The sequence below is a fragment of the Neofelis nebulosa genome, chromosome 6, assembly GCF_028018385.1.
Source record: "Neofelis nebulosa isolate mNeoNeb1 chromosome 6, mNeoNeb1.pri, whole genome shotgun sequence".
In the NCBI taxonomy this organism is placed as follows: Eukaryota; Metazoa; Chordata; class Mammalia; order Carnivora; family Felidae; genus Neofelis; species Neofelis nebulosa.
This window is the reverse complement of record NC_080787.1, coordinates 92,628,898-92,651,951: the sequence shown is the minus strand read 5'-3', so window position 1 is coordinate 92,651,951 and position 23,054 is coordinate 92,628,898. Positions and strand designations below refer to the sequence as shown.

At 36.5% G+C, this 23,054-nt stretch overlaps 1 protein-coding gene across 4 annotated transcripts in view; it reads left to right on the top strand.

The window, feature by feature from the left end:
* The window catches only part of FBXL4 (F-box and leucine rich repeat protein 4), an 83,512-nt gene that overhangs the window by 22,947 nt on the left and 37,511 nt on the right, over window positions 1–23,054 (top strand). For all 4 annotated transcript variants that reach the window (XM_058734778.1, XM_058734779.1, XM_058734780.1 and 1 more), the window contains 3 exons: window positions 4,650–4,995; window positions 12,800–13,044; window positions 20,977–21,190. In XM_058734778.1, the coding sequence (XP_058590761.1) occupies window positions 4,650–4,995; window positions 12,800–13,044; window positions 20,977–21,190 (805 nt within the window). The remainder of the gene's footprint in view (window positions 1–4,649; window positions 4,996–12,799; window positions 13,045–20,976; window positions 21,191–23,054) is intronic.

Sequence of the window (23,054 nt, the reverse complement as noted above, 5' to 3'; positions counted from 1 at the left end):
AGTCTCTTATGGTCTGCCTCCTTCCCTGTCTAACTTTTTACCAATACATTCCTTATTTTTCACATTTATTCATGGAAATCTCCATCACGCGCTGTTATTTGGGAACCACTGGACTCTACTACCTAGTATTTTAGTTGAGTACATGGTTTTATGCCTATCTTAAGAGTTAGCAAACAAGGGAGTGTGTTGGAGTCGTTCAGGAATTTGTTTGCAGGAAATGGACTTGTAGTCCCGGAACATTCAAAATTCAAAAGCAGTCTTTCCCCATTTCGTCTGGTTGATTTCTTTGTTCAGTGAATGAAGTAGATAAGTTACAGGTAGTTCTGTAAGATCTCAGAGTCTTCTGACTTCTTGCCTACTGCCCTATTAAGAGAAAAGAAAATAGGTACTACACAGTGTCCTGGTCCTGGGGATAAGATCTTACTGGATGCTTGTGTAAGAGTCAGAAAAAGGCTAGTACAGGGTTACACATTGGAAGAGAGAGACAGAAAAAGAGGAGAAAGAAAATGACAAATTGAGGTCCTGTTAAAGAAACTGACTGGAATAAAGTTATTTGGGGATAAAATTTAGTGGTGTGGATTTTTTTTTTTTTTTTGAGCGTTAAAAGAAAGCATTTAATTATATAATACTGAAGTCAAGAAAGGAGAGGAAAAGAAAGTGGCTGTCACATAGAGAATTTGCTGCCAAAGGAAGTTGCTTAAGTAACGATTTCCCAAATTGGTCATAGTCTAGTCCTGATTTTGTAGGCCAAGAAGCATGATTTTGTCATGGAAGTCGCCAGGCCCTAAAGTGGTTGGTTCTTAAAGCAGATGCTAGTTAGTTCCAATTAGAGATAGGCTGGGAGGCAGGGAATGAGTAGGTATACTATCGGAATCCTTTTCTTTTATTCTTGTTGGTTTTCCTCTTCTATCCATTTACTTTCAGCTGGTGAAATGGAGCAGTGTTGCCAAGAGAATTGTCTTTGTGCTGACTACTACATATGCTTACTAACCAGGAGAAATTTTGGTTATAGGAAAGCTTTTTGCATCTGTGTGCTTGACTTCCAACCTAAATATGTTGGAAAACTTGCTTTCTCTGGTTTCCATTGGTGAACATCTCTCTCTCTCTTTTGGTTTACCTGTTGCTTCCTGGGAGCCTTGGAGAGCCTTTCTCAATGGGGAAACGAGATCAACAGCATAGAAGGAGTGGTTTGTTTCTTTGTTTCTAAGAACTGGACACATAGTAGGCGTTCAGTACCATCAACAGAAAGGGAAATAAGTGGGCTGGTGAAGTGAATGTTATTGGTTACCATCCCAGAATTAAGTGTTCTGTAGTGCAGCCAGAATGGGATTCAGAGCTGAATCCTGCATACGTGATAGTGTAGATTTAAAATACTTACATAGGGCATTTAGAGTTGGTCAGACTTGTCTGGTAGATATATACAGTGTGTGAGCATATATAGTAAACACTTAAATGTGTGGACTATGGAGCACAATTTAAAGCGGTTTAATCTTGTTAATGCTGTCCTAAATCTAGAGGATTAAAGGAGTTGGGGCTATCTCACAGAATAGTGTGTGTGTGTGTGTGTGTGTGTGTACGTACACCCACACGTGTGCACATGTACATTTGTTTGTATTTGCTTGTTTTCATGGACTAGGTTTTAAGATTCTGGTTTTAGTTTTCCAGAATAAAATAATACTGACATATTTTCTTGTTGGATAAAATAGATACCTTTCTCTTGCTAACTTTGAAATAATACATTCTAGTTCTATTAAGAAATTTTAAATAAAAATTCACTTTAATGCACACACCTCAGGATCAATTTGATTGATCTCATAGTTAATGTTAACTTAATTCAGTTGGCCACAGACCTATAAAATAATTTTTCTTTTCATAATTTTTTGTTACTTTTTACGTTATCAAGACAAAGGTGAAATATAAATAACCAATTTAGATACTTGAAAGTTTTTATATTTAGACATATTTTTAAATATTTCTAAACACTGATAAGATGATGATGATGTTCTCCTTTAAGTATACTGTCACATTTACAACTTAAGTTATATGTATAGGTAAATATATAATATTCATGCTATATAGAAAAGCGAAGGTGATGCTAAAATAGCATTAATCCTGATATACCACAAAAGTTAAGGAAGTCAATTTGAAGCATCATCTAGCCTTGTCCATTCTGCAGAGTAGGTAAGGAAGACTTTGGTAGATTAATACCTTATTAACATAGAATATTGCTGCTCTAGTCAATGCTTTTCTTTAAGCTTATATTTGTACATTTATAATGTAATTCACATTATAGCGCAGTTCAAACTGCACATGAAGAGCATGTATGAGCTGTATTTATTTATTGCAAAGGATCTGGCACAGATGATTTCTATGTCACATTTTCAGTGTTTCCTGTTAAGCTTAGTAAAAGCTCCTCATTGAAGCTAAATAATAAAACAGACTGGGTTTAAGATCACATGTGTTGTGAACCAGTACAGGCAGTTATTTCAAAGGGTCCTGACTGGTCCTTCTTTCCTAGACATGAGACATTTCTCTAACATCATCTGATGTCATTTTGCCATAGCAACAAAAGAATGAATAAAACCGTTTACCTCCTGATTCGTGGAAATATACTGTTCAAAATTAGGAATGCATTTTCCTACCAGCATGGTTTTAAATGATTCATACGTCAGTTCCTTTACATGCATTTATGTAAATGCATAAATTTATGTGAGATTGTTCAAATCAGAACTGTTAGGAACCCTCAAGAGTTTTGCGATTAATCTGTAGGGGTGCCCAGGTCTAGGCTGGCATTCCAAGTGTGCTTGACTGCCATGTCACAGGAAGAGGAAGATGCCCAGCCTGCTTTCCTTTCCTTCTTATACCCGCCACAACCTGCTCTACTCCTTAGAGTAGAACTCTTCCCCAGTTTGTCAAGGTGGGTCATAGAGTGGGACCTGTCTCTCCACTCTTAACTCTCATGTTGTCTCCAGATACGGGACTCACAGGCTCTTTGTGTTTGATGAGTTTTATTTCTAATTTTCAGGAAAGAACCAGCAAAAGTAGCAACTATGAGGTGATTATAAAGCTTCTAGTAAGTGCGAAAGTTCCTACTATAGTGGGTAGTGATCCGTTTACTATGATCCCTGTGAGCTTCTGCTGTGTGCTTTTATTCCCACAGGTAGAAATGATCATGCTTCCTTTCTCCATTCCCCGTATGCCCTTCTTGCTGCCATCTTGGCTTAAAGACCATGAGGGTACCTACATGTTGATGACTCACGCTTTTTTGTCTATTTCAGTTTCCTAAATGTCTTACCGTAATCAGTTTTTACTTAAATCTTAATAGGTCACTGGGCCAAGGAAATGAACTGGCAATATATTAGAGGAAAAAAACCCTCATATGATTAATAAGTTTATGAAAATATTTTAAATATTGTTAGTAATCAGTGAATTATAAATTGTCATGTGGAGATATGGCTTACCATAAAATTAGAGATTTTTTAAAAAATAAATAATACTTTCAGTAGCCATTCTTGTATACTATTAGCATAAGCTTCTTTGAAAGCAGTTTGTAGTATGTATTCAGATTTAAAAATATTCTTAGTCTTGACATAAAATCTGTATTTAAAAAATTCTGTAGCTAAAGTCAATAATTAGAAATGGAAAGATGTTTATTGAAGTATTTTTTTTATCTGTGTTTCTAATTGTTTTCTGATGTATTTGGAAAGAGTATTAGAGAAATGGTTACTTGTGACACATGTGGAAGAATATTACATATCTGATGATCCTAGGTTATGAAGAATCTTTACATAATTTGGGAGATTAGTTTTCTTAGGAGACTTCTATGAAGAGATGGAATCTGAGTTGGGCCTCGAAGAAGAGATGGGCAGATAATTGCAAACTGGGCATTTCTTTGTGGGGAGACAACATGAGCAAAGACACAAAAGCAGAAATAAGTTTATTATCTGGAAGGTAATGATTAATCTGGCTGGAAAGTAGAGTTCGTTTTGGAGGAGTAGAGAAGATATTATTTATCTGTTATGTGTTAGGTACTTGCCAGATAGAGACCACACTCAGATGACTAAAAGAGGAGAACAATGAGAATTTAGAAGAAGAGCATAGAGAAAGGATGATTTCATGAAAAATTTGACAAAACTTAATGACTCGATAAGAGAAAATCAAAGATAATGGAAGTGTTGAGTTTGTGTGACGCCAGTAACAGAAATGGAGAAGCTGGAAAAGGAGAGCTTGGGGTGACAAGATGATCATGTTGGTTTCCACTGTTGGCTTTAGGACATGTACACAACAGAGCTTAATTCCTCCTGTGTACCTCATTCTGACTTCAGGTATCCTTTTCCTTTAAAACTGAGTGGTGTTCTTCATGTAACGCTAGCTCTTCCAGTTTCTAACTGACTGATACGGAATTTGCAAAAAAGTACTTTCTAGGACGTTAGGAAAATAATTCAAGTAGTACAAATATTTCAAGGTCTATGACATTTAGTTTATAAATTTGTTTACATCCGGGAAACAACACTTGTGTTTGATTCTGTTCACCTCATTTAATACCTTTGTGTGTCACACTATAACGTTTTGGGCGTGGGGCCATAACCTTAAGGTAACAGTAAATCTCATTCTAAAGTGTATTATAGGTAAGTTTCTTTCTTTGGCAGATGGGAGATTCTTTGGTCAGAGAGACCGACGAAGGTGAATGCTTCCCAGGCTCGCCAATTTAAACCTTGTATTAAGCAGATAAATTTTCCCACAAACCTTATACGGCTGGAAGTAAATAGTTCTCTTCTGGATTATTACACCGAATTAGATGCAGTCGTGTTACATGGTACGAAGGACAAGCCAGTGCTTTCTCTCAAGACTTCACTTATTGACATGAATGATCTAGAAGATGATGACTATGAAGAAAAGGACGGTTGTGGAATGGACAGTCTCAACAAAAAGTTTAGCAGTACTGCCCTCAGGGAAGGGCCAAATAATGGATATTTTGATAAACTGCCTTATGAGGTAAGCCAAAGATAATCAGTAGCAATATTGGACATAACACTATAATTTTTAAATGTTTAGGTATTAATGTTTATTTTGTTAGATATCAGAGAAATAGAAACACTGGTATGGTGTACATAATCTCATGTATCATATACAGTCAACCTGTGAACAACACAGGTTTGGACTATGTGGGTACACTTAGATATAGAGTTTTTTATAGTATAGTATGATACATCTGTTTTTCTCAGGATTTTCTTAACAATTTCTTTTCTCTAGCTTACGTCACTTTAAGAATATAGTACATACTATGTTTAACATACAGAATGTGTTGCTTGACTGTTTATGTTATCTGTAAGGCTTCAAGTCAACAGTAGGCTATTAGTAGTTGACTTTTGGGGAAGTCAGAAGTATATATGGATTTTCGACTGGTGGAGGGGAGGTTGACACTCTTAACCCTTGCTGTAGTTCAAGGGTCACCTGTATTTTGACTTTGAAAAAGCTGGACAAAATTGTGTTAAGTAATTTTACCACTTTTGTTTTGCATTAGAGTATTAATAAGACCATGAGAAGGATGCCTATTCTCTTTGATAGTCCACAGTTTCTCCAAGTCTCCTTTATGCTTCTATATCAATTCTCTTTTATATCCTTCTGGCTAGCTGAAATTTTTGGTCTAGGCAGGTGCAGAGTGCCTTTACTTAAAGTCTTATTTTCAGTGTGTCTTTGCGGGCACCTTTCTGCAGTATATTTAGCGTCCCTGGCCCCGAGGCATCATATGCCAGAAGCACACCCCCTGGTGGTGGGGGATCCTGCCAGGCATTTCTATCCCCTGCTGACAAACTGCTGTGTGTGGCTAAAAATAATATAACCAAATCTTTTTAAGAAAAATGGTGTTTTTTTGTGTTTATTGTGTTTATAACGCAAATTTTAGCCAATTTAAACTGGCCGCCTTCCAAATTGGTGGGTATTTCAGCTTTCACTGTAGTAACACAAGTAGCTTAACTTGCATAGAACAGCAAGATAGTCTCTTGAAAGCCTAATGGTTACTACAATGCCTGTGCACCATTCTGCGGTTAAAATGCTGTCGTGTCCTGTGAAGTAGCTAGAGTTGCCACATAAAGATGAAGCGAAGGATCCAAGGTAATTGAGTCAGTAAGCCATGAACAGGACCCCACCCAGGCCGTCTAGGTCAAGTCTTGTGTTACAGAAAGAAAGCTTCACGGATCGGACAAGACCCTCTGGCCCTTAATGGGAGGACTGGGGAAAGGTGAAGGAAGAGTTGAGCTGGGGAAAGAGAGGAGGGTAGGGTGCTGACAGTGTTGTTCCCCAGGGCTTCAAGGAGCAGTTGTCCTCACAGCAGTGGGAACAGTTCATCAGGAAGAAACAAAAGCACTTATTTGATTCTCACCCATTTCCTAAAACGACAAAATAGAAACTTAAATTTGGCCAATACATTTGAACAGTGTTTGTTTGAATTTTATCCAGACCTGATAAAATGCTGACACGTAGCATTCAAATGAACACCTGAGGGGAACTTCCAGCAGAGGGAAGAGAATGTACAGAGGGGAGAGGAAGTATAACTTTGTAACCCGTTTGGGAACAAGATGGCTGCAGAGGATGAAACTGGATGGAGGCTTAGGACTGCCTCGATGCCTGACTCCCCAGGACACCATTCGTGTAGATGACAGTGATTGGGACAGTCTAGCATTGGCAGTATGCGGCCTGCATCACTGCTGCATCAGTTTGCTTTTGATGAAAAATTAGAGCAGATCCAAGATTATACCTGTAATAGTTTCACACTCACTTTCTTGTGTTGTCTTGTATTCATAATGCTTTTCTGAATGGGAGAGAATGGTGTGGAATAGCTAACATTCCAGGAATCATCCACAATATGTAGGCGTTTTTGCACACTTCTAGGCCCACAATTAGAATAATTGCCCTTTGGCCTTCGTGTAAATTTCGTCTTTCGTATGTGTCATGGTATAAACAAGAGAGTGAACCTTTTCTGTGGTCATTAGGGTAACATTGAAGGTTTTATTTTGTTTATTTTAAAAATGAGAATAACAAAATGAGATTTCTATCTTAGATAACTGTGTTGGTAAATGAAGAATAGGGCAAGAGGAGGTCAGGGTGGGGAAGCAGGGACACCAGTTAGGAAACTACTGCCGTAATTTTGGCAACAAATGATGAAGCCTAGATATTGGAAGATTTGGAAGGGAGATGAGTAGGAGAAATATTCCGGAGATCAGGAGGTAGGAATTGAAAGTAGTAAACGTTTATCTACAGACGAAGCAGAACATCAGAGACCCTTTTAGGTTTCTGGTTGAAATGACTAAGTGGATGGACATGCCATTAATCATAAAACAGTGGGTGAAGGTGGGAAGGATATACTGACTTTGAGGTGCCTGTGATTCATCAAAGCATCTCCGCTGTCTGGTTGAGGACAGTAGGCAGTTAGTGTTTCAGTTTGAAATGCAGGAGGCAGGTCTGAGTTTACATTTGAGTGAGTCCACTTGAAAGAGGAGAGGGGCATCATGGTAGATGAAATTAACTGGTGACACTCTGTAGAGTGGGAATAAAGGGCCAAGGACAGAATTCTGGGAATACTAACATCTAAGAGTCTCATAGAGAAGACCTGTCAGAAAAGGCGCTTGGGATAACAATGAGAGAGTCTTAAAAGCAAAGCAAGAGGAGGCCTAGAAAACACAAAAAGGACCCAGTCAGCCACATGGCTGCAGAGAGCTAAGTTACAAGTGCCCACAGGTTTTGGTTATTGGGACATCTTTGATAATCCTTTACTGTTCTTGGTTCAGTGGAGCCATGAACATAAGGTGAGGGATGAGAAAACCTTGCCATATTTGGTTAAGGCATAAAGGAGGGAGAAAGAAGCAGAGACAAAAACTGTTTACTCTGAGTATAAGCAGAAAAATACTTCTGTTAATATACTCTGGGGGCTGTAACATGGATAAGACTGTCCACCAATAATGAATAATATTGTCATCTTGACTAACACTCCACCCCTTTGTATGGCACTCAAAAAAGGCATATCAAAATGAAGGAGAGTATAATTAGAGGTATTATCTGTTCTAACTTGCCTTCTAAAAGGAGAAAAGACAAATGGTGGAGGAAGCAGCAGATTAGGAAGTTTTCTGTTTGTGATGCAGTTTGGGAGAGGTTTCAGCATGTTTCTAGGCTGAAGGGAAGGAGGCAGTAGAGAGGGAAAGCTTCCAATACAGGCAAGGGGTTTGGTCAATACAACAAGGGCACGTGGGAGAAGGTGAGGGACAGAATCTGTAGTCCTGAGAACATTAACCAGCCATGATGAAAGCAGAGTACACTGCATAGAGAGTTAATGCTGCAGAACACTGAATGATCTCACGGTGACTAAAAGGAGAAATTAAAAAAAAAAAATTACCCGAATTATTTTTAAGATAATCTAAATTATTTAAAGTGAAAAAAACCCCCAACATTTAACTATATCAAGTGAGTGTTTCCACAGTTGAAAATAAGGGCACAATTGAGCCCTTGCCAACATTACATCCTGCACTCACTGTGGTAGCAAATGGTACTTCATGCTGGGATACCCCTGTATGAAAACATGTTTTTATAGACACTAGACAAATAATGATTAATGGGTATTCTCCTGTAGGCCTGAAACCAGTTATCTCTCATTTAATCAAAATCCCAAAGTGCATTTTCACATGTCAGTGTCATGGTCTCAGTGACTTTTCATTATTCTTTTTCTATTTGGATATTTGCTTAAAATGTAATATTAAGTTACCATAGAATGTTTTCACACAAAATATACATCTTTTCATATTGGTGACTTTTGTTTGGAACAATGCCAGAAATTGCTGGGTATTATTTAAATTACAAATCATCTGGAAAAAGTAAATTATTGATCCTCTGATACAGAGATATACTTAATTTTTAATGCCTTTTTGCGCTAACTGCCTTTACAAATTCTCTTGAAATAACTTTTAATATTATAGTTAAACCAATGGATTTTTAATTCATTCTACAAATATTTAAGGTCCTACTATTGCCAAGTCCAGGTGGCTCATAGGTTCTTTCAAACATTTAAGAAACAGATAAATCCTATATTATTTAAATTATTTCATGGCATAAAGAAAAAGAAAAGTTTTCAACTTTTTAATGAAGCCAGTATAACATATAGTACCTAAAAATACCACAGACCAATTGTACTTCAGCAAACAAATAAAATAAATAGACTTATTTTGAAAGATAATACAATAAAATCATTCAGCATGTATTCCTGGAATTCAAGAGTGTTTTGGTATCAGAGAATTATATAATAATACCATAGTACTAGGTCAAAGGAGAAAAATCCTATGTCATCTTAGTGGATATACAAAATTTGTTGACAAATGACAGCTGGACAGATATCCAAATTTTTAATCCATCTCTGTTAAAAAAATAAATACCTTGTTAAGCTATATGATAGTAATTGTCTACTACCAAATATCATTAACCAAAAGCTAACATATTTAATTATCAAACACTAGAAATGCATTATCCAATATGGTAGCCACTAGCCACATGTACTATTGAGCACTTGAAATATGGCTGGTCTGAATTGAGATGTGCTGAAAATGTAAAATACAAGATTTCAAAGACTTCATACAAAAAAAAAAGAATAAAATATCTCAGTAACTTTATATTGATTTACATGTTGAAATGATCATTTTTAATGTTATTAAATATATTTAATATTACCTGTTCCTTTGCCTTTATTCTTAACTTCATTAAGGAATAATTGGTAAATATAATTGTATATATGTGAAGTGTACAACATGATGATTTCATATACATATACATTGTAGAATGATTACCAAGATCGAGATAAGTAACACATATATCACCTCACATCGTTAATTCTCGTTTTTTGTTTGTGTTGAAAATGCTTAAGATCTACTCTCAGCAATCTTCAAGTATACAATAGAGTATTATTAACTAGAGTCTTTTGACTTAAAAAAATGTATTTACTAAAAATTTGAAATTATATATGTGTATCACATTTGTGGCTCACATTTAAATGAAATCCAGGAACAAGACAACAATGTTACTTAACATTTTTCTGGAAGTACTAGCCCATGCTGGAAGATGTGAGAAAGAAAAGGCATAATTTTTGGAAAGGAGGCTGTAAAATCATCATCATTTTTTAGATGATAGGATTCTGTACTAGAATACTTCGGAGACTAGACTAAAAACTATTAAGAACAATAAGTAAAGTTGGCAGGTTACATACAATAAGTAAAGTATAGACAAAAGTCAATAGCTTTAGAAACTCTAGGAACGTAAAAGATCATTAAATGATAAATCATCCCATGCCCTTGAATAAGAAGATACAATGAAGTAAAGGTGTCAGTTTTCCTTCATGTATTCAATGAAGTCCTAATTAAAATACAAACAGAATTTTTGTTCTTTAATTGAAAAGTTCACCTGAAAAAAACATGAAAATACTCAGGAAAATTCTGGAAAAGAAGAGTGCTAGAGGGGGGCACTAGTCCCACCAGATAACAGAGCATATTATGAAGCTATAGGACTGATATTTGTGGGTCAACAAAGAAGAAGATAGAGTCTCATTTGCAAGCAAACAATCCAATGCACTCCCACAGATGAACTTTTAAAAAATTAGAACAAAACTCACTTGACTCACAGGGCTATTGATAAGAGAGAAATAATGAATAAATAAATGGAACAATAGAATCCAGAAACAGATCAGAAGAAAAGAAAGAAACTTTGGCAACTCCCTTGGCAAAGGGTTACATTTGTGTAGTAAAAACAAAAAAAGAACAGCAATAAAAAACAACAGTGTCACACTATTTTGTTCTCGTTTCTTCCTTTTTTGCTTTCAGAATGGCAAGATTTAAAGCATTGATACCAGTACTGTCTAGGACATCGTGAATGGGTACTTTTTTACACTGTCTGTAGTAAATTGATGCTCTGAAGGGCAATTACCCTGAGGTATATTTGCAAATTTTGCCAAATATGCACACACACAATGATATTGCAGTATCATTTGCAATGGGGAAAAACCCAGGAACTCTGTAAGTGAGAAATTAGTTGAATAGTATGCCACATCTTTAAAAAGGAATGGGGTGGATTTCTATGTGCAGATAAAAAGATGCCTACAAGATAAATTATTAAATGAAAAAAGCAAGGTATAGCTTTTAGTGCAAATCCAAAATAGGATTTCATACATATTTTATACATATTCATACATAGGATTTTATACATATTCATGCATATTTGTCTGGAAGAGATCAGAAAAATGAACAGTGCTTACCAATGGGGAGAGGGTTTGTTAGATTTGAGGATAGATAGGGAGAAACTTCTCATATACTACCCTTCTTCAGTGTTGGGTTTTTCTAATGTTTTACCCAAATTTTCTTTTTGTTTGTATAATATTTTACATGTCAGCAGTTTACCTGTTATCGGGGTGATGAGATTTTAGACTAATTTTTAATTTCCTTATATTTCCCTGTTTGTTTTTTTTTTTATAACACATACTCTTAATATTTTTAAAGTCTAGTTCAGTGTTAAAAATAAATAGTAAAAACCCTCCAAGCCTCACGGAGCACAATATTTATGTTAGTTAGCAGTGCTCATACTTTATGCACTCTTTATGCTTATTTTAAATATCATGTTGTCACTATTTTGTAATCTTTTGGCCTAAAACAGTGAAATTATGACTTGAACTAGTATTGGGTTTACGTAGTCAAATAAATAGAAGAACATCATTTGGGTTAAGGGGCATATTTGCAAAACAAAAATGTAGCTAGATAAACATACTGCGTTAAGCAAGAAACTCAATATTCTGTCTCATCTAAAGATTTTTACCATTTAGCAAATATTTGGTCTTTTTTTTCTTTGTGTTTCTTGGTTCAGAATAGGCTATTCAACAGTATTAGTTTAGAAACCCCAAATTGTGCACCGTCAAGAAAAAACAAATCTTGAACTAGTTTGAGGAAAACGATTTTAATTAGAGGTAAAAATCCCTTGGATTCCTCCCCTTTAATACTTTTTGTATCCGTGTGCTACTCCATCATCACTGCTAGCAGGCCCGTGGTTTCTCTTTCCTCTGGGAATTCTGTAATCGTTCCTTGACCGGTTTCTCTGCCTCCCTGCCTCCCTGCCTCCCTGCCTCTGTGCCTCCAGTAGTACCCTCTGCAATGGGCTTTCCAAACACAAATCTGACCCTGTCACTCTGCAGTTTATATCCCTTCAAGACTCCTTCTTGCTTTCAGAATAAATTCAAGTTCTTAGTAACCCAGACCCTACCACTAACTAGTCTCTCACCTCGTTTGCCTCTTGCCCTTTAAAGCTGAGCCTTCCTCGTGCAAATACACTCTTCCTTCAAGGTTAGGCCTTCTCTTCCATAGCAGCCTATGCTCCTCTTTTTCGAAGCTATTAAAACATCTTATTGCACTAACCAGTTCCCACTGGGCCCTGCAAAACTCTGGAAGTCGGAGCTCTCTTCCGTAACCATGCTTGCTGGGCTGTAGATGTTCAGTAAATGTTGAGTCCATGAAAAATTGATTACCAAATTGTTTATACTGGAAAAAAATGAGTAGTCAATCTGAACTTGAAGTACCTTGTAAACAATTTTGAATGTAATATAGTCTTCTGCATGCATGCTTTCTTCTAATTTGGATAATTTGGATGAATCTTGGTTTATCTAGTATGTGAAGACACTGTCATCAAATTTGATACGATTGTTCTTTATTAGACCATGTGATGTACTTACATGATACTGTTTCTTTCTCCGTCCTGATGGTCTTGGTTTCTCTGTTTGATGTAGCTCATTCAACTGATTCTGAACCATCTTACACTGCCAGACCTGTGTAGACTAGCACAGACTTGCAAACTACTGAACCAGCACTGCTGTGATCCTCTACAGTACATCCACCTCAATCTGCAGCCGTACTGGGCAAAACTAAGTGACACCTCTCTGGAATTTCTGCAGGCACGCTGCACCCTTGTTCAGTGGCTCAACTTGTCTTGGACTGGGAACAGGGGCTTCATCTCTGTTGCAGGATTCAGCAGGTTAGTGCCAAGCCTTGTTGCGGTCGTTACTACGTGGTCTTTTCTGTAACCAAAGTTCGAAAGTATCTACCATATACCATACGGAAATAAAAAGGAGATCCATTCTGTGTATCCTCGTGTTCTGCTTATAAACGTGAGTTTCTTCATCCCCTTCAGCGAAACTTTATAATGAGATAAAAGGAAAGTCTGTCCTTTACCTCATATGTTTTAAATCCCAAGTAACTTTGAACAGAGCCCCCCTTTTTTTTCCTTTCTCACATTTTCGGCATAGATGATTAACACATTTTAAAAACTATTTCCAAATCAAAATCCACCTCTCTAATGTGATTTGTCAGAAATGGAAAACAATTTATTATGGAACATTTTTAATTAAATCTTAATTACATGTGCAATACATCACCCAAATTTAGAAGCTCATTTAAACTAATTATGTTGAAAATGCAATTGCATGCTAAGTAGGCGACCACACTTGCAGACCTGCCCAGGTGTTTCTGCTCCTTTCTATTGAAGCATTTCGTTTCCTTACTATTAAATGTCACCTGTTAAACATTTGAAAGCTTGCACAAGTGCATATTCATTTAGTAATGCCATATTAATTTTTCTTATGATACAAACAGGTGTTTTTCTCTTAACCTTGCTGAGAGTTATTCTCATTGTATGTTACACTCTAATCCCATCATTTCATTAAGTTAAATAATGAAGGAGTAGAAACTTTGGGGAAATTACCTGTGATTTTTGATTAATGAATAATTTTCTGTCCCGTTTTTAGGATTTAAAAATGAACAACAGCTCTCCCTTCACGCATCCTCAGTGGATACATTCTTAAACAGAGGCTTATGAATTAGAAATTTGTATGTTGAGCCTTGTTTTCCCTTGACTAGACTATAAAAATAAAGATGCAGTTCCAAAAATAAATATTTGATAGCATAAGATTCAGATGAGATAACTAATGTCACAGTGTGTTCAAAGTGCTAATATTGATAGTTCATGCATCAAAGTAAAAAATAAACACAAGCAGTGATGGCTTATGGCACATGTTGAAACCATGCATGCACCGAATTCCTTTCTTTTCCTCCAAAAATAGAGCCAGGGAAAGGAGTTCTTCGATAAAACATTATGGTGTGGTGGGTCAGAGGGTATAACGATTTTATAACATGCTATGTATACAAAATGGTTTCCATTATGTGAATTTTCTTAAGAGGAGATGTCTGTGGTAGAAAAATGGGCATTTCTTTTTTGGCAGTGTGATTCTGGTGAATTTTTGTAGAATCCACGTTTTAAAAATTGCTAGACATTTGACAGCAATCCAGTGGAACACAGCTTAATCCTTTCTACTTCCCCTTGGCCCAGATACATACGCTTCATTTGAAAATTGTGCTCTCTGCTAATAGGACCAAGAAGAACTGAGCTTAATGATAACTGTGGATATTTAGAGCAGGCCCTAAGGTCAGAAATCAAGGCTAACTGACTCTTAGAATAACTGTGTCAGTAAGCATTATTTTACATTCTTAGGACCTTTCAGGTATTTTCATTCCTCTTGTAGCTCTTTCCTTAATGTTTCCCACTACTGGGAATTTATTGTTTGTTTTCACCCTTTGTGTATAAGGAATTATAGTGAGTGTTGTTGGCCACATCAAGAGATGTTGAACACAGTCCTACATCAGGCTACAGAAATGATAAAGATATAAAGATAAACATGTAAACATCCTATATTTTTATTAATAAAATTAATAAAATAACAGTATGACAACTAATGAGTGTAGACATTAAAGAAAACATTGATGGCGAACAGCTGAAGCCCAGCTTCTTTGGGAAAATGTTGCATATGACTGTGATGTACTGAGTAAAATGTAGCAGTAATATTAAATCATTGTTTTAAAACTCCCTTTATGTAGTTCATCCTGATGCATGAGCAGAGACATAAGTTGTAAGAAGAAAGTTTAGTAATGCTACTTTTTAATTTTAGACTCATAAGGGATAAAGATCTGCAAGACTAAATCTCCAATCTACTCTCTCTCTAACAATTTCTCTTCCATTTTCAATTCAGCCATGTTAGTTGGTGTGGGGCTGTTTAAATAATCACGAAGGTATATACATACATTTAAGTTTTCCATATTTTACTGTAGTATTTCAGATAGTAAAACTATAAATCTTGATAGCATTCCTTTAAGCATAGTCCTTGTTCCCATTAAGAAAGTAAAAAGTTTAAATACCAGGGAGAGAAGAGAGAATTCTTTTTCTGGGTGGGAGATATTGGAGTTTTGCCTACTGATTGCTGTTGGCCCCCTTGACTTGACTGCCGAATTGATAGTCATTATGCCTTGTAGGCAGCATTCCCAGAATAAACAATAAATATTCATGGCTTGATTATTAATGAATAATCTATGAATAAGTACGGTCTATTTATGCTCATTACTGCGAAGAAGACTTATTTATAATACTTTAAAGAAAAAAAAGTACGTTTTTAAACCAGAGACCAGTGATGATGAGTAAGTCTTTGGGAAAAGTTTGATACCGTTTGTTTTTGTTGCCAAAAAACCTTATCCTCACAAGTTGGAACTGTTTAACTGGATTTCAAAGAACTTTTTAGGAATTTATATTATTCAGAAGAGCAGGAAAATAGGTTGAATTGGAATAACAAGAACTTAAAAGTTTTAATCAGTTATTAAAATCCTATTCTATCCCCAGATTTGTGATTTGCAACTTCAAGTACTGCTCATGCATATCATTACTCATTAAAATCACATCTTTTATAATTCCACTTTTCTTTTATAATACAGTTCCCTAAAGTCTTGGATATTTCTTTGCCCCCCTGCCTGTTTGTGCTCTGAGGCTTAATCATATCACTCTGATGCTCAAAAAGCCTTAGGTTTATTTTTCCACTACTGTTTTTCTTCGGATAGTTGCCCAAATTAATCACCTTGATCTCCACCTCAGCTATGCAGAGATTTTTACCCCTGACTCCTCTCATTGTTTCCTTTAGAAAACATTCTTGGATGCTTTTTAGTTTCTAGAACTTTATTAGATGTTTTGACAACAGAGCTACAATTTTATGGGATAAAGAGCTCATTGCCTGTTTATTTGTTTACTCAGTTGCCTACCTATGCTTTATACAGTTGTCTTTTAGAATGTCCAATTCCCAGAGATTGGAGACAACTTTAAGACTTTTTTCCCCTGCCAGCAAGTTTTGTTTTTAACGGCTTTATTTTGGATCAGATGTATTAAATAATGTTCCAAATTACATGGGATTAAAGATTATCTTAAATATGCTATTTTATAAAACTCAGTGAGAGTCAGCTAACAAAATGTACAATTAGGAATCAGAAGCCATAGATATTTGTGTTTAATTCTCCCCTTATCTTTATACATCAGGCAAGTGTGAGGATTAGTGTCTTTTATTTTGATGAGTAAACTCAAATCATTCATTCATATGATTTTATTATTTTAGGCTGCAAGTTTCCATTTAGTAAGTTACTTCTTATGTACTTACATTACTCTGGACAAATTAATTCACCACATAAGGATAAGCCATTTATTTCTTTTCTTATAGCAGGAGACCTAGTTTGGGATTGTTCGTGTGAAATTAAGTCTTCTCATAATACCCCCAATATCAAGAAATACTTTATGAGAGGGGCGCCTGGGTGGCGCAGTCGGTTAAGCGTCCGACTTCAGCCAGGTCACGATCTCGCGGTCCGTGAGTTCGAGCCCCGCGTCAGGCTCTGGGCTGATGGCTCGGAGCCTGGAGCCTGTTTCCGATTCTGTGTCTCCCTCTCTCTCTGCCCCTCCCCCATTCATGCTCTGTCTCTCTCTGTCCCAAAAATAAATAAAAAAAATAAAAAATGTTGAAAAAAAAAAAAAAAAAAAAAAGAAATACTTTATGAGAATTCACACCGTGGAATGAATAGGCTGTAGGAAATAAAGAAGCTTAGTTCTCATTTTGAGTGACCAGTGTCACAATTGAGATGAATGAATACATGACCAAGACAAAAACATACATGTAATTATGCATTAAAATAAAATTTAAATGAGGAGCATTAAGGAAAGAAACGAGAGTTGTGTTCAGCTAATTAATTGACTCTGCTGCTACTTCTCCCTTCTTGAACTGGAGAGATCATGAAAAATTAGGTAGTGTAGATCCTGTAAGTTCAGGAAAACAGAGTATAGGGATATTGACTAATCTGCTCACACTGAAAATATGTAATATAAAAGAGAGAGGGAAAGTCAGAAAGGTAGTACAGGCATGATCATTATCTTCATTGTGCTTTCAAATTCTACCATTCATTAAATCAATTTGGGAAGTTTTCTAGTCTGTTAACCGGTTGGTTTTCTGCTGATTGGCCTGTAAATTCTTTAGAGGAGAAAAGTTCAATAATGGGAGTAAGGAGAAAAGGGATGTCCAAGTATTCCAAGTCCAATTTGGGAAAGAATTATAGAACAAAGTACTTTGCCAAATAATGAAGACGTTCAAGAGATAAGATGCGAAAAGATTTTAAGAGTTAATATGCTCATTTAACTTCTATAATCTTCAAATATTTATAGAAGTATCAAAGAAAAATAGGTTCTCTGAAACCCTACATCCATTTCTAGGTTGCTAGTTTATAAAAATACGAAGAACCACCTATAACTATTATTTATACCCAAAGCTAGGTAAAACTGTCAATTTTGTCCCATTTCTTAGGAATAGTTTAACCTACAGGAAAAATACCCTGAGTCCATAGAATTTAGTCTGTTTAAGAATAGAGGAAACATAAATTCTTCAAGTGGAAGAATTTTCATAAGTGGAATTCAAATTTTCATAAGGGGAATTTGAGGCAGCTTATAAAGCTCAATATAAATAAGTTAGTAAGGGAGGAAATTGTAGTTAAGAGAAAAAAAAAAAGGGGGCGCCTGGGTGGCTCAGTAGGTTGAGCATCCGACTTCAGCTCAGGTCATGATCTCATGGTTTGAGGGTTCGAGCCCCACATCGGGCTCTGTGCGGACAGCTCGGAGCCTGGAGCCTGCTTCGGATTTTGTGTCTCCCTCTCTCTCTGCTCCTTCCCTGCTCACATTCTGTCTCTCTCTCAAAAATAAACACGGAGCCTGGAGCCTGCTTCGGATTTTGTGTCTCCCTCTCTCTCTGCTCCTTCCCTGCTCACATTCTGTCTCTCTCTCAAAAATAAACAAAGATTAAAAAAAAAAAGTAGTAGTTGAGGAATAGATGAGCCTGAGTTCAATTCAGTGTATAGAGGTATGTCATTATTTATTTATTTCAAAAAAATGTTTTAATGTTTATTCGTTTTTGAGGGAGAGAGAGAGACAGTGAGAGAGAGGGGTAGGGGAGGGAGGGGCAGAGAGCGAGGGAGACACAGAATCCGAAGCAGGCTCCAGGCTCCGAGCTGTCAGCACAGAGCCCGACGCGAGGCTGGAACTCACAAGCCGTGAGATCATGACCTGAGCCGAAGTCAGATACTTAACCTCCTGAGCCACCCAGGCTCCCCTGTCATAATTAGTATACATTGCCTACCTTTGAGGTAGATCCAGAACCTGAATATTGAGCACCACATTCACTGCTACCACCTGGATCTCGTGCACCATCTTCTCTTTCCTGAATATTGTGACCTGACTGCCCCCGTTTTCACTCCTCTTCCCCTTGAGTCTCTCCTCTACCTAGAAGGGAGAGTGATCCTGCTAAAACACAAGGAGTTTGTGTCACTCCTCTGCTCAAGACCCTCTGATGATTGAGAAGGCCATCCCCCTCAAAGTAAAACGTAGACACTATATGAACTGCCTCTTATCTCTCTGACCTGCGCTTCATCTCCCCCTCACTTTGTACCTCCCGCTTTAGTCTCTTCACATTTCCTCAGTCTGTGTGGTATCCTGCCCCCGAGCCATTGTGCTTGCCTTTCCCTCGGCCTGGAAAGTTCTTTCCCAGATACCTGCTTTGCTTATACTGCTAGTTCCTTTGGGTCTTGAGTCATCTCAGTGAGGTGTCTCCAACCACCCTCTCTACCCTTGATACTTCCTGTTGCCCTTCCTTGCTTTTATTTCCTCCTTGACACTTTTCATTTTTTTTTTTTTAAGTTTATTTACTTATTTTGAGAGAGAGAGAGGGAGAGAGAAAATCCCAAGCAATGTCAGTGCAGAGCCCAGTGCGGGGCTCAAACTCACGAACCGTGAGATCATGACCTGAGCTGAAGTTGGATGCTTAACCTACTGAGCCACCTGGGCGCCCCGACACTTTTCACTTATTATTTGTTTTACTCATTTACTTGTTTATAGCCTGCCTCCTACCAAAATGTAGTAAGCCTCCCGAGAGCAGGGACTTTGTTTTGTCCACTGCTAACTCCCCAGTGCCCAGAGAAATGCCTAGGTCATACTAGGAGCTCAATAAATATTTGTTAAATGAATTAATGAACATGATTGATGCAAATTGCAGTTTACCTAATTCAACTTAGCAAAGGTAACAGTAGTGGGATGGGTTTGAAGAAATCTGGGAGAGGGAGTAGCTTGAGGAGTGTCAGGGAATCTTAAGGAAGGGATGGGCAGTTGTGCAAAATGCCACAATAAGTCAAGTAATTCAAGCACTGAAAAGAAAGGGCACTGAATTTGGCATTTAAAAGGAAAGGGCGAATTTAGGGAGAACAGAACATATATTGCATTGGATTGAGAATAAATGGCGTTCAGGTGTAAATAAGATATGTGGGCAATAGTTATTTTCAACATTTAAAATAAATTGGTAGCAACTGAATTTTTTTATTGTTGTTTGAATGTGAGTTGGCCACGATTTAACTTTTATTTTAATGTTTGTGGGGTGCTTTGACCTTTACCAACTGCTTTCACATATTGTTTGATGTTCAAAACCATGAGTCAGTGTGGTGAGTGCTGTTATGTAATTCTCGTCTGCCTTTTACAGCTGAGAAAATGCTAAGACTTGGGTAAATGCCTTTTCCAAGGTCACATGCTTGGAAGTAGTGGAACAGGGCCAAAAATTAATCCTTTAGTGTTATTTCTTTTATTTTCGTGATTGATTTAGTCAGTTTTATTTTATATGTGTATTTGAAAGCTAATGAGGAAAAAAGATGTGGCATAAATAAACTAACAGTATGTCACTGATGTGACATTGTCATAGGCAAGAAAATGTCGAGAGACCTGGACAGGGATGATTTGGTACACTTAAGGGTTCAATTTGCTTAGGTGATAAAGTTTCATGGATTCAGATACTCTTAGACTCACATCTCCTTTTATATTATTTTCAGATGATGATTATGGACAGGACTGTTCCCCCCCCCCATCTGTAATGCAACTAAGATAAATATTGTTATTACCAGTCTGATACGGAATTTTATGTCTACCGTGTTGAATAATTTCTGTGTACTTTACGCGAAGCTGCAATTGAATATCTTGTAATAATTTCAGCATCAGTATGGTAAATAGTAACAAACATAAGGAACATTACAATAGTATGGTTAAACCAATTCCACGTTTCCTTAGTTAAGAGGAGGTTAGTCTGATGTATTTTGAAGTCATTTAATTAAAGCTTTCACTTTGTGTGTCATATTCAAAGTAAATTATCCAGCACTGAATGGATATTGTTTAGGGGGAAATATCTTCTAAGAGTTTTGTTATGTTTTTGGATTTTGGCTCTACAAACTCAGGTGTGAATTTTAGATAGATAGGAGAAATGCATTCTTTGCTTTCTTAATTTTTCACTTAGCATTGGCTGACTTTTTCCATGATGTGAATACATCTTATCATATCGGGTTGATTTATTTTAGCCTAATCATGCCTATTTCGGTAAGCAGTAAATGAGAATTTAAGTGAAACGAGCTTTACATTTTCCCTAGTAGAAATCCATTCTTCTGAAGGTGCCTATTAAGAGTTGAGGTAATTCCAGTGTACTTGTAAAAGTATCATTTAGTTTTACAAAATTCACATGGAACATTGTTTTTACAGGTTTCTAAAGGTTTGTGGATCTGAATTAGTGCGCCTGGAATTATCCTGTAGCCACTTTCTTAATGAAACTTGCTTGGAGATTATTTCTGAGATGTGTCCAAATTTACAGGACTTAAATCTCTCATCCTGTGATAAATTACCACCTCAAGCTTTCAACCACATTGCCAAATTATGCGGTCTTAGACGACTTGTTCTCTATAGAACAAAAATAGAGGTAAGAATAACCATCCTTTATGTCTTTGCTACTGTGATAGCCAACCGAATACTTAGTTGCCTGTAATTGCTCATGATAATGTGCTTTCTGATTTTTAAATAGATTATGATGCCACCTGACTATTCTAAAATCAATAGAACTGATTCAGTCATTTCAAAATTATTTCAAGTGTATTGTGTTGTTTTTATAATTATAGGAAGAGGTTCTTCTCTGTGTTCTTAAAATTTTTGTAATACTGTTCATGTAATAAGCAATGAGCTGAGATGAGCTGAAATGCTGGCAGGGAATGAATTAGAAAAAGAGGCAGAATGATAGTATGCAGGAGGGCTAAGAAGCAAAGTGGAATTTATCCAGGGCCAGACTTAGGAGTTAAAATTCTTGATACCATATTTTAGGAGGCTCATTAATGAAAAATGGAATCTTGTCATGTATATTGACCTACTTTCTTTTTTCATGTAACATCTCTAGGACTTTTTTCCAGATCTCTACATATACCACCTGACACTTTCCACTAACTGTGTAGTGTAGGTTACACCATAATCTATCTATTCAGCCATTTCCCAAGTGATCAACATTCAGGTTTTTCCAGTTGTTTTCCTTTTATAAACTATCTAGCAATAGCATTGTTTTGTGCAGAAATTTGCATATACATGCTGTTATTACTGTAGGATAGAATCCTGTAAGTGGTATTACTGGATCAAAGAGTATGTGGCTGGGACCTACTAGGGGCCACTTACTGTCATATACTTGTTTACTTTTCTTCAGTCATGTTGGCCTTCTTTCTGTTACTTGAACATTCTGATCTGGTCCCAGCCCTTCTGTCTGTCTAGAATGTTTTCTAGCTTATTACATGGCTGCCCTTTTCTTAGCTCAGCGTTCAACTCAAGTTTTTTTTTTTTTTTTTTTTCCAGAGATCACTTCTTGGACATTGATAAAAAGGTAGCCCCTTTCTGGCTCATTCCTTTCATTTTATCCAGTATTATTTCCTTTCTAGCATCTGTATCACTCTGAAATGATTTTGTTTTCTTGCTATTATCTGTCTCCTTACACTGGGATATAAATTTTAACAAAAGTAGGAGCCTTGTCTGTCTTTTTCATTGCCGGGTTTCCAACATCTAGAATAGTACTTGGTAAAGACTGGCTCTTTGATAAGTATTTATTAAATGAATGAATACAATAACCAAATTACTTTTCCAAAATGGGATACCGGTAGTTTTCCCACTATAGCGAACTCTTGCCTGTCTTGAGTGTTACCTTAGTCAGCCTCTGGTATTTAACCTCTGCTTTTTCCGTTTCCTTTTCTCTAAAATGGAGAGACTAAAAATACAGATATTAGGGTCATTGTGAGAATTAAATTACATGTAAAGCGCTTAAAGGGTGCCTAGAACATAATAAACTCTCAATAAACATTAGCTGCACGTAACAGTAGTAGTGATAATAGTGCCATCATGGTAGTTTTGTAGCGTGTTTTACTCTGTGGTGGGGGAAGTCTCATTTCTAAGTTTTTAAACCTTTTTTTAAATCCTTGTATATTCTTCTGCCACTTACAGCTTTTGGCAAGGGATTTTATCAGAAGTGTATTCGTTTTATTTCATTTTGCTTTTTAATAAGGCTTCCTGTCTGTCACGTAAGCCTTGCTTTATGTCCAAGAAAGAGCGTATTGTTGTTTTCTTCACTTAGGTTTTGTATCTTTCTAGTTAAAAGGTTTATCTTTTGCATTTTGTAGTCACAGGTACTGTTTTCTATTTAATTTTAATAGGTTATTGTTAAAGTTCATTGTTTTTGTATCATTATCTTGTATCTGCTCACTTTCCTGAATGCTTATAATTGTTCTAATTTTTATTTATGTCTTTTGGATTTTCTA